Below are 12901 nucleotides of genomic sequence, written 5' to 3' on the forward strand. Positions count from 1 at the left end.
ACTGCTCGAATGCTTCAGTCAGCGCTCGAGGGAACTGAGGACTAGAGCTAGAGAGAGCTGAGAGAAAGAAGAGGAAGATGGGCTCCAGCAGAGTTGGTAGAGTTTCAGTTGTTCTTCTACTGCTCATCGTCGTTTTGGTTTGCGCCGCAGGTCGGTTGTTTCCCTGTTCTCACCCGTTTGATTTTGTTGTGCTAGAAAAGAAAACGTATTTTGTCTTCTGCTTGTTGGAGCTAAACTTTTAACTTGGATCTTCTGCTGTGATCTCTGTAGGAGGCAGGGGTCTGGCCGAAGAAAAGATTCAGAAGGTATATACTATATATGCCCATCTACTTGATTGTCCATCCATTCAGGCACCGCACAAGTGTAGACTTCTTTGAGAACTAAATGGTCTGTTTGAATTACAAAGTTGATAATACAAACTGAGTATGTTTCCAAGTTCCATGTGGACAAGTTTAAATTTCTATATATTTGGAGCTATCTTTATCAGGAAATAAAGTCTTATATTGTTCTCATCTCGCAAATTCAGGACCATCGCAACGCTGCACACAAGGAGGGAACGACAGCTCTAGGCAGTCATCCAAGGAACCTCATGGTGAAGACGAATGACTACGGCCGCTACGACCCGACTCCAGCGTTCTCCAGGCCTCGCTTCAAGCCTATACCTCACTGATGGACATGACCGTTGCTCTGCTCCTGCACAGTCATAAATATGGTTAAACTAATTAACAACATATATACGTATATAACTAAATCAGAATTGATGAGTATAGTACTATGGTTGTCATTTCTGTAAGGTATGCGAACCACTGGTTCGGGCACTGTTTTCCTAAGTTTGTAACTGATATAAGAGTAAGGGTTGTACTGTATGTCCAATGTTATATTTATAGTTATGCAATATGCCACAAAAACAATATGTTTAGATACTCCATTCAGCGATGAATTACAATTGTATACTTTTAGTCGCGTATAACACATGTTTCACTGGTAAAATTGACGACCTAAATACATGTGCCACTACTGGAATCGCCGCCTTTGCCGAGTTCCAGAGGCTTTTGTACTCGGCAAATAAATGTTGTAGACGGAACGGAGCAAATATCAAATGCTTTCAGAGGCTTTTGTATCCAGCAAATAAATGGTGTAGATGGAACAGAGCAAACATCAAGTTCTTTCTAGGGGCTTTTGTACTCGGCAAATAAGGGCTCCTTTTATTCAAACGATTTGCATAGAAATTTTGGAGGATTGGAATCCTTAGAATTTTTCCTATGTTGATTGTTTGATTCATACGAATTTGATGGTACGAATTTGACGGTATTGCTTTGAGCAACTTGCATATCCTATACTGCTCTTGTTTGGATACTCTAACTTAGCTAGATGTTAGACTAACTCATGACTAACCATGAACTAACTGTAGCCAAAGAGGTGTTTGGATGACAGGGTTAGATTGACAATAAATGTACTTGATGGAGAGAGAAAAGTGATTTTAACTAGCTCCATTTAGCAGCACTTGGCTGGCGGGATAGAGAGAGAAAAGTGATTTTTTAGTGGGCCCAACGAGAACTACCTCCAATTAGAACCTCTTGGGTGGGATATTTTTTTGATGGGTTTGGTGTAACTTGCTTCAATTTAATCCTCATGTTTGGATACTTTAGGGCTATTTGAGCCCCAACTAGCTCAAACTAACTCTAACCCATGGATCCAAACAGGGCCAAAGTTAGTCTCGGAAAACACATTAAGCCCTATATGCATGGACAAACAAAGTACATGATACTAGCAAACGCTCGCCATTAGTAGTAGTTCATTGGTTGGTTTTGATTTTTGATTCAGTTGCTCTGCTGCTACCGTCCAATATTCGCGTGTGGTTGTCTCTAGAATAAAAAAAGAAGGTAGTACTTACTGTAGGAAAGGTGAAGTGACGGTTGCTTCGCCCGAGCAACTTATTACTATGGGAATATTGGAGTACCAGCGGATTCAACGAACAGAAAAATGATGGTTGCTTCGTCCGAGCAACTTACAGTGGCGAAAATGGGACTCTATGATTTGACTGCTCACTAGTCATTATTACTATGGCGCAACGACCGGGATGAATCTTTCCCTGCAGTTGTGCACCCAATATTGCTGCATGGCAGGTGGATCCGGATGAAGGATGTCCCACATATCGGCGAAACGAAGTTGAATTGTTTCCGGCATTGCAATCAATCCTTCAGGATTTGTTTATATGCAAGCATAATTTTAATGAAATTGTACTTTGATGCTATGAAGGTTTCAACTTTGATTCCCGCAGGAAAAAAAGGTTTCAACTTAGGATTCATGTGTCCTCTTGCCCCAAGATTGTCTCTTTACAACATTCCATCAAATACAAAAGAAACTACCATGGCTGCTAATGCATCTTAATGATTCGCATACCAGTGCCAATATTCACATCACAACTGAAGACAAAGTTGTGAGTGAAGGAAATATGCCCTAAAGGCAATAATAAAGTTGTTATTTTATATTTCCTTATATCATGATAAATGTTTATTATTCATGCTAGAATTGTATTAATCGTAAACTTGATACATGTGTGGATACATAGACAATATACAGTGTCCCTAGTAAAGCCTCTACTAGACTAGCTCGTTAATCAAAGATGGTTAAGTTTCCTAACCATAGACATGAGTTGTCATTTGATGAACGGGATCACATCATTAGGAGAATGATGTGATGGACAAGACCCATCCGTTAGCTTAGCATAATGATCGTTATGTTTTATTGCTATTGCTTTCTTAATGTCATATACATATTCCTTTGACTATGAGATTATGCAACTCCCGGATACCGGAGGAATACCTTGTATACTATCAAACATCACAACGTAACTGGGTGATTGTAAAGATGCTCTACAGGTATCTCGGAAGGTGTTTGTTGGCTTGGAATAGATTGAGATTTGAATTTGTCACTCTGAGTATCGGAGAGGTATCTCTGGGCCCTCCCGGTAATGCACATCATAATAAGCCTTGCAAGCAATGTGACTAATGAGTTAGTTGCAGCATGATGCATTACATAACGAGTGAAGAGTCTTGCGGGTAACGATATTGAACTAGGTATGAAGATACCGATGATCGAATCTCGGGCAAGTAATATATCGACAAAGGGAATAACGTATGTTGTCATTACGATTTGACCGTTAAAGATCTTCGTAGAATATGTAGGAACCAATATGAGCATCCAGGTTCCACTATTGGTTATTGACCGGAGAGGTGTCTCGGTCATGTCTACAAAGTTCTCGAACCCGTAGGGTTCGCACGCTTAATGTTCGATGACGGTTTTGTATTATATGAGTTATCTGATTTGGTGACCGAATATTGTTCGGATTCCCGGATGCGATCACGGACATGATGAGGAGTCTCGAAATGATTGAGAGGTAAATATTCATATATAGGACGATAGTATTCGGACACCGGAAGTGTTCTGGGGGTACCGGGTACGTATCGGGTCACCGGAAGGGGTTCGGGCAACCCCCGGCAAGCTATATGGGTCTAATGCGCCAAGAGGGGAAACACACCAGCCACTAAGGGGTTGGTGCGCCCCCTCCCCATATGGTCTGGCCGAATTGGAGAAGGAAAGGAAAAATGGAATAGGATTTCCCTTTCCCCCTCTTCCCTTCCTACTCCGAATAGGAATAGGAAAGGGGGAGGACGAATTGGGAGGACCCCAAGTAGGATTCCTCCTACTTTGGGTGCCCCCTTGGCTGCCTCTCCTCCCCTCCAACCTATATATATATATGTGGGGGGGGGGGGGCACCGCTAGAACACACAACAAACATTGTTAGTCGTGTGCGGCGCCCCCTCCAAATTTACGCCTCCGGTCATATTCACGTAGTACTTAGAGTACTTAGACGAAGCCCTGCACGTATCACTTCACCATCACCGTCATCATGCCATCATGCTGACGGAACTCTCCCTGAACACTTTGCTGGATCAAGAGTTCGAGGGACGTCATCGAGCTGAACGTGTGCAGAACTCAGAGGTGCCGTATGTTCGGTAATTGATTGGTCAGAACGTGAAGAAGTTCGACTACATCAACCGCATTGTCAAACGCTTCCGCTTTCGGTCTACGAGGGTACATGGACACACTCTTCCCCTCTCGTTGCTATACATCTCCTAGATAGATCTTGCGTGAGCGTAGGAATTTTTTTGAAATTGCATGCTATGTTTCCCAACAGTGAGAATGTGTACACATAAAGAAAATATATAATTGATCGATGCTGTTCGTAGCCATGGCTCCATTTCCTGGGCACAATGTTCATTGGTTGGCAGCTAGTTTCACCCAGCTCTGTAGCCAAAAAGAGGTGTATGGAGAACATCACAATCCGATCATTTTGTGCAGCTCCACTAAAATCGAGCTGATCATCCATGTTTGCAAAGATTTTCAGTCAGTGTGATTGCAATAATAGTGGAACTAGATGATGAAACATAACACATACAAATAGAAGCCCATCACCTCTGCGATCTTTCTTTAGGACTAACTACTTGCTGGAGAAGATTAGGCACGAAGTTGTTGGGGAACGTAGTAATTTCAAAAAAAAAATCCTACGCACACGCAAGATCATGGTCATGCATAGCAATGAGAGGGGGAGTGTATCTTCATACCCTTGAAAATCGCTAAGCAGAAGTGTTTATCAACGCGGTTGATGTAGTCGTATGTCTTCATGATCCGACTGATCCAAGTACTGAACGCACGGCACCTCCAAGTTCTGCACACGTTCAGCTCGATGACGTCCTCGCCTTCTCGATCCAGCAAGATGGGCGAAGTAGTAGATGAGTTCCGGCAGCACGACGGTGTGGTGACGGTGTTGGTGAAGAACAATCTCCGCAGGGCTTCGCCTAAGTACTACGGAAACTATGCCGGAGGATAAACTAGAGGGGACGGGGTTGCCGGCACACGGCTTGGTGTTTCTTGATGTGTCTTTGGTGCTAGCCCTGCCCCTCTATTTATATGTTGAGCCTTGGGTCGAAACTTGGAGTAAAAGCCTCCAGAAAGTCGGTTTCACCCGAAAGGCAAGAGTCCTTCTCGGACTCCAGGGCCAGACGCCAGGGTTCCCGGCATCTAGACCCAGACGCCAGGGACCCTGGTGTCTGGCCCCTGGACTCCGCAAAACTTCCTTTTGCGCTTTCCAAAAACCTTGTGGGCTTTCCCCTTTGGCCCAAATAACGTGTTCTCGTACCCAAACATTTCGGGAAACATCCGGAACCCCTTCCGGTGAATTCCGGAACCCTTCCGGAGATCAAACAGTATTATCCCATATATCAAACTTTATCTCCGGACCATTCCGGAGTTCCTTGTCATGTCCATGATCTCATCCGGGACTCCGAACAACATTCGGTTACCAACATACATAACTCATATAATACTATATCGTCAACGAAACGTTAAGCGTGCGGACCCTACGGGTTCGAGAACTATGTAGACATGACCTAGAACTGTTTCCGGTCAATAACCAATAGCGGAACCTGGATGCTCATATTGGCTCCTACATATTCTACGAAGATCTTTATCGGTCAAACCGCATAACAACATACGTTGTTCCCTTTGTCATCGGTATGTTACTTGCCCGAGATTCGATCGTCGGTATCTCAATACCTAGTTCAATCTCATTATCGGCAAGTCTCTTTACTCGTTACGTAATACATCATCTCACAACTAACTCATTAGTTGTAATGCTTGCAAGGCTTAAGTGATGTGTATTACCGAGAGGGCCCAGAGATACCTCTCCGACAATCGGAGTGACAAATCGTAATATCGAAATACGCCAACCCAACAAGTACCTTCGGAGACACCTGTAGAGCACCTTTATAATCACCCAGTTACGTTGTGACGTTTGGTAGCACACAAAGTGTTCCTCCGGTAAACGGGAGTTGCATAATCTCATAGTCATAGGAATATGTATAAGTCATGAAGAAAGCAATAGCAGAATACTAAACGATCGTGTGCTAAGCTAACGGAATGGGTCATGTCAATCACATCATTCTCCTAATGATGTGATCCTGTTAATCAAATGACAACTCATGTCTATGGCTAGGAAACATAACCATCTTTGATCAACGAGCTAGTCAAGTAGAGGCATACTAGTGACAATCTGTTTGTCTATGTATTCACACATGTATTATGTTTCCGGTTAATACAATTCTATCATGAATAATAAACATTTATCATGATATAAGAAAATAAATAATAACTTTATTATTTTCTCTAGGGCATATTTCCTTCAGTCTCCCACTTGCACTAGAGTCAATAATCTAGTTCACATCATCATGTGATTCAACACCAATATTCACATCTGTGTGTGATTAATACTCACAGTTCACATTGTCATGTGATCAACACTGTCGTGGAATTAACACGTCAGATGTTCTTACTGTGAGGACTTAGTCGCGAGGCCAACACATCTATGTGGTAGCTTGAGAGGGGTTGAGCGGAATCGAGAGACGCAACACAAACAAGGGTTTAGACAGCTTCGGGCCCCGGGAAACATCATCCGATAAAAATCCTACATGTTGTTTGACGCTAGATCTCATTATCATCACGAGGGAGTCACCGTAAACCGGCTCTCCTCTAATTGTGTCTAGCCCTAGAGATTGTTCCTTCCTTGTCCCTCTTTGGGGAGCCCTGCCCCTCCTTATATATGTTGAAGGGGCGGGTTACATGTGGAGTCCAGCTCGGACTCTAACTTAAACTATTTTGACTTCCTTTCCTGGGCTTCTTAACGTCTGCCGGTTTAACATTGTCTGCCGGTTTAACAACGTCTGCCGGTTTAACATTGTCTGCCGGTTTAACAACGTCTGCCGGTTTAAAAATGTCTACCGGTTTAACACTTGCCGGTTTACCATCTGTCTTAGCCATTTGCCGGTTTAACACTTGCCGGTTTACCGTCTGTCTTGGCCATCTGCCGGTTTAACACCCGTCGGTTTACCGTCTGACTCAGCCATCTGTCTTAACTGTCTGCCGGTTTACCATCCGCCGGTTTACCAAGTCCCGGCCGATTTACGATTCCGGCCGGGTCATACCGCGGGGTATATCCCCGACATTAGCCCCCAGTTTAATTTGGATTTATCCATGTTAAACTGATCCTGATCATCCTTAAGTCCTTGTCACTTCCTTCTTATAGAAAATCTGGTTTAATAGGCCAGCTTCATAATCAACTTGCTGACACTAGTTTCTCATAGAAAATATATTGTGAAGAATAACTCCTTTGATTCAGCTCCCAATGCTTAAAAACAATATTGGTCCTTGAAATATTCATCTGATCTTCAGCCGGTTTAAGAATTTAACACTTGCCGATTTATAAATATTGATAACACCGGGTGATACTTGTAGTTAACATCCAATTTGAAAATATACCTCTTATATGACTATCCTTGTAGCCCTCAAGTCTTAAGAAGGTAGCATAGCAACAGCTTAAGACTTGCTTCAATATAAATTTCACAATCTTGAAGAAATCCAGGTTGTTCATCTCAATCACTAGTCAGAATTGAGTATTCCACATATGTAGCCCCCAAGTGCCGGGTTGTCATGCTTGCAGCAACCTGGGACTTTGTAAATATAATCTTGTAAAACTTTAAACAGCAACGTGTAGCCCTCAAGGGCCGGCTCAGTAAGATAATATTGAGCTGGGACTTTGATGTATATTTCAATGGAAATAACATCATATGATGTAACCCCCATCATGGGGCTTGAATTCACGTCCACAAGGTTAAGAGCCTTGTGCTTTACCAACTGAGCAGTGGACCCTTCAATATAATGAATAAAAAGCTTTGTACCTTGAATTGTTTGACAGGAGCAATTGGTAGCCCCCAAGGGCCGGCTCATTATAATATGATGAGTCAGGTCTTCAATAAGATGAACAAAGAATGACTTTGCCTTAGCCCCCAAGTGTCATGGTGTATGCTTGCAGCGACATGAGACTTGCATATTTGATGTAATCTCAACTTAAATAATGTAGCCCCCAAGTGCCGGGTTGTAAGCCTGCAGCAACTCGGAACTATTCTTTCAATTGTAGAATAAAAATCATATCCACTGATAATATGATAGCCATTGCGCTAAAGCGACTTTGAAAACCTTAATCATAATACTGGTTATTGATAACCATAATAGAAATCCAGCCATGTTGGCTATTTGAATAATATACCCAATGATTTATAAGCGCGTAATTCCAATGGCGCAATCCAAATATATGCTGGCGACTTATAGTCCAAAGCCAGGCCAGGTCAATAAACACCGGATTATAAGTGATTATGTACTGACAACTTGTAGTTGAAAGTCAACCTGGGTTAATGAACACCGGGTTAATTTGATGACTGATAGTCATGCCCGGTCAATAGACACCGGTTCAACATAAAATTTATGAAAAGAGAAAAAATCTTGACAAAGGCAAATAAAACCGTGTAGTCGAGGCTTTTTGAGGGCTGTCAGGCCCAAATTCGAGGCTTTTTGTGGGCTGCCAGGCCGCTGAGTTGAACCATTTAACAAAGCCTTTTAAGATGGACCTCCAACTAACCAATCACCGTTTTAACTTTGACAAGTGCAGGGTCTCAATGAGAGTAACTGTCAAACGTTCGGAGGGTCGTGCCAGGATGACCTGGATAGGAGTGTCTTACTTGATGAAGGCAGGTTAACCCGGGGTTTTAGGTAAATATACCAGGCTTCCAAGCCGTGGGTCGATACCCAGCTACAAGGGTCCATTCAAACTCCTTGGTATTTGACACAAGGAGCCCCCAAGTAACGTGATGAGTTGTGCTCATTGGGTGCCTATGTTTGACTTGTGCATAGCATCCAGACTCTCTTTGGCCCCTTGGGTGTGAAGCTCCCAAGCTATGTTGTGGCGTGATAGCCGGTTTAACAGGTAGTACTCCGCTTTGTCAGCTGAAGCCCCCATGTAACCAATAATATGATAAGCCAATAAGGCGGGATACCCATGTTTGAACCGTGCATCATGGCAATAGGTCCTCTTCGGCAACCTTTAACTTTTTGCAAGAGATAAATTCTTCTTGAACCGTGATTTTGAACCGGATATTGACAACTTCAGAGATTTGTGGGAGATAAATTTCCCCTTGAACCGGATTTTGAACCGGATTTGAGAGCTTCAAAGCTTCATGATAGATAAATTTCCTTTTGAACCGGATTGTAAACCGGATATTTGGAGAGCTTCAGTGAGACTAACTTCCCTTGAGCCAGATTTTTCAACCGGATATTTATGAGAGAGAGATGTGTCTTGAACCGGATTTTAAACTGAAATCCTTTCTGATGATCCAGAACTTCTTTATTGAGCCGGGATTTTGTCATATACTGTCTGAGCCGGAAATTCTCTGATGGCCTTTAAATTTTCATCAATATAGCAGTAGCCTCCAGGATCGGGTTATCTTTCCCTTCAACCTCCTGGGGCACTTGAATTTGCTGAAACTAGCAAGACTTGCTGAATCATATTATTGTAGCAAATTTATACTTTAGACAGATATCACCTGATTCGTCCGGACAAGAGATGAGTCGGCCGTGGCATTGTAAAGCGGCATGGACGGGAGAGTCGGCCACGGGGTTAGACGGGTAAATTGCCCATAGTGTTGTAAACCGTCGCGGACGAGCAAGTTGTCCTCCACGTGGTAAGCTGGCGCGGACACGTGAACCGGCCGCGAGGACGGACGGGCGAGTCGTCCGTGGCGTTGTAAGGCGGTGCGGACGGGTGAGTCAGCTGGCCCGTTTGATGTAAACTAGACCGCGACACGCGTGCCCGTGGAGCCACGCGACACAGCCGAACGTGCATCCGTGGCATAACACCACTCCCCTTTTTATTTAATAGTCATCCTGCGTAAAAAATATTACCGGACAAAATAATTGTTCTTTGACAAAAATAATATTGTGCTTTTATAAAATATATTTAAATAGATATCATTTGATGTTTTTTGTCGGATGAACGCGGATACTGGCGTTGGATAATATATATACATGGAACCCTGCTGATGTGATGTGGCACAACACTCACGTGAACTTCCTCTGTCTTTCTCCCTTCTTTGTAAAACGGGCATGTGGCGGAAGGGACAGAAAGCTCGGCATCTTGACGCCTTAACTCGGGGAGGCTCCAAGGCAGGGGCAGTAGGCCGGTTCAGGAGTGGTGACTCGGGACTGGGTCCCGGGGCGACTTGAGTAGGCCCATGGCGGTTCACGAGCGGCAGCTGCGGCAGAGACGGCGGTGAATCGGCAGCTCAACGCGGCCGTGTCGGCGGTTTGAAGGCGATCAGGGCCAGCCTGCAACAGCTTGAATAAAAAGCGGTGACCCGACGGAGGAGGTGAGGGGAGACAAGTGCCAGGACGAGGACCGGCGAGGCGGCGGCAGCGGCGGGTCAAGGCGGAGGCTAGGCCAGACTGTGGCTGATGCGCAGAACAAGGTGCGCGGAGGCGGTTTATGACGCCAGCGGACGTGGCCCAGCAAGAACTGCCGGTTCGGAAGCGGAGTCACGTGGTGGGAGGGCGGATCGAGACAAGGCCGGGCGTGGCTCGGTGTTGACCCGTCGTAGAGGAGGCGACTCGACAGCGGTTTGAATGCCGCGGGTGACTTTGCCAATGGAGCAGGACCGTCCACGACTCGGAACCAGACCCGCGGTCATCTTCTCACCGAAGGAGCCGGCGGCGGCGATTCGGACGACGACGGCTCTGCCGCGGGTGACTCACCGAAACGAGGTAAACCGGCGGCGGAGGTTTAAGCAGGCAACCTCTCCCAGTAGTTTAAACAGGCGGCGGTTTAAGCCCGATGGCGACGATGACTTGGCAACACGGTAATCAAGCGGCGGCGACTCATGGTCGGCTCTCAGGGCGACAACTTGGCGGTTTAAGGCAAAGCGACCAGGCAACGGAGTACCAGGTGCCGGGACCAGACAATAGGAGCACGACGGGTCAAGCGGAGGCTGAGATGGCATGGTAACTCGACGCATGATGGCGGAGGCAGCTTGTCGGCAGCATGGCAAACCATGGCCCCGGCGGCTTGCTGGCCACGGCGGGGTGGTAGGACCGCACTCAAGGCGGAGGCGATCGGCCATGCGGAGACGGCTGTTGAGGCTGGGTGACTCGATGCTGGCCATGGTGGCTCGACGCGATGGGAGAGACCGCGGTGGCGGTGACTTGAGACGAGGCCGGGCGTGGCTCGGTGTTGACCCGTCAGTGGCGGCGGAGTGGAGCGGCTTGGCGTGTGTGAGCTGCAGCAGAAAGATGCCAGCGAGGTACAGCAGCGACTCAAGGCACGGCAGTAGGCTAAGGCCACTCCTCCGGGTCACTGCAATGGCTTGACGCAGCTGCGAAGATGGCCCGAGGCCTGCTCTAGTAGGGGCCACGGCGGCTCTTGGCGGAAAAACTGAGGTCGGCAGTTTAGAGACGGACTCCGGCGGGAGCGGCGACCCGAGGTGAAGCGACGCTGCAGCCAGGGCGGCCCGGAAGTAACGGGGACGGGGCTTGAAGCGCTGGAGTTTGGCGACAGTGTAAACGCGTGCGCTTGTAGCGGCCCAGGTGCAGCGGATCATCCCCGGCCAGAAGAGGTGCGATAGCTCGGGCGGTCCAAAGTGGCAGCTTGGCGTGCCAGCGGGTTCGCGGAAGAATCAGCAAGGCAGGTTAACAACAGCAGCCAGGGGTGCCGCCTGCTTGACGTGTAACGGTTGAGACTTGAAGCGGGAGTAGTAGCCCATGTGAACGAGCGTTTCTTAATGCTGGCTTCCTTGTGTGTTTTTCAACCCCGTTTTTGTCAATCGAATTATGTCCTTCCAAAAACTGCTCCATGCTAGTGCTAGTACTAGTACTGGTTCTCGGTAGTGAAAAAAAATTGGACTTTACTTCACGTGGAGAGTAGCAAGGCTTCAGTGAAATCGGTCTTCTCAAGCACAACCTGACAGCTCAATGAATTGGATGTGTGTATTGCATGAAACCAAGAAAAATACGTGTCGGGCTGGGCCGACTCCTTCAATTAGCGGCCGTGGAAAATCTTGTCGGTCTTGGCGATTTTCAGGGCGGTGGCCGTACGGTTGCAGGATGTAACAAGACGGCACCAGGTGGATGATAGCGACAGCAGCCTAGAGTCCATGACGGAAACTGATTCCCTAGGCAACTCAGAATAGACGCAGCGACTCGCGGCTCCAACACGGATTCTAGGGTGAAGACAAAGTTAGTCACGGAGGCAGCGCTCGAGTGCTCGGTCGAGGCGGCAAACAACAAAGCCTGGAGTCCATGGAATTGACCCGGCGAAGAAGAGGCAACTTTGCTCGAGGTGTGGCGGTTTAAGGTGAAACGCGATGAGTACGCCCGCGAGGCGGGTGTCGGCGGCGGTCTTGAAACAAATTGGCCTTGTTCATGTTGATGATTTGCACGGATTTCGGTGAACCAACACTGAACCGAACCAACCCTTCAGGATTTTTTCTGATAATCTTGCCAACCAACCGGATGAACTCCACTAATAAATAATTTCTGATTTTGATCAAAATTGATATAGATCCTTTCAACACCGACTTTTCTTTATCCGGAAATTTGCGAGCTTCTCCAATCCCTGGAAGAGATCCCTCCAAGAACTCAACACCACCGTGCGTCTGGCCCCACGGTGAGCCCCACGGTGGGCGCCAACTGTCGTGGAATTAACACGTCAGATGTCCTTAGTGTGAGGACTTAGTCGCGAGGCCAACGCATCTATGTGGTAACTTGAGAGGGGTTGAGCGGAATCGAGAGACGCAACACAAACAAGGGTTTAGACAGCTTCGGACCCCGGGAAACATCATCCGGTAAAAACCCTACATGTTGTTCGAGGCTAGATCTCATTATCATCACGAGGGAGTCGCCGTAAACCGGCTCTCCTCTAATTGTGTCTAGCCCTAGAGATTGTGGGGCTGTTTGGATCATT

At 46.5% G+C, this 12901-nt stretch overlaps 1 protein-coding gene across 1 annotated transcript; it reads left to right on the forward strand.

Annotated features, from left to right (window-relative positions):
• LOC119301577 lies at positions 1–919 on the forward strand. Its single transcript, XM_037578572.1, has 3 exons — positions 1–150; positions 271–305; positions 527–919. The coding sequence occupies exons 1-3, from the start codon at positions 78–80 to the stop codon at positions 668–670; spliced, it is 252 nt and encodes an 83-aa protein (XP_037434469.1). The 5' UTR covers positions 1–77; the 3' UTR covers positions 671–919.
• The last annotated feature ends 11982 nt before the right edge of the window (positions 920–12901 follow it).

The sequence above is a fragment of the Triticum dicoccoides genome, chromosome 1B (assembly GCF_002162155.2).
Source record: "Triticum dicoccoides isolate Atlit2015 ecotype Zavitan chromosome 1B, WEW_v2.0, whole genome shotgun sequence".
Lineage (NCBI taxonomy): Eukaryota > Viridiplantae > Streptophyta > Magnoliopsida > Poales > Poaceae > Triticum > Triticum dicoccoides.

Coding starts and splice junctions, on each gene's coding strand:
- LOC119301577 (XM_037578572.1), top strand. CDS start 78: ATGGGCTCCAGCAGAGTTGGTAGAGTTTCAGTTGTTCTTCTACTGCTC. Junction 151..270: donor CGTTTTGGTTTGCGCCGCAG/GTCGGTTGTTTC, acceptor TGATCTCTGTAG/GAGGCAGGGGTCTGGCCGAA. Junction 306..526: donor CCGAAGAAAAGATTCAGAAG/GTATATACTATA, acceptor TCGCAAATTCAG/GACCATCGCAACGCTGCACA.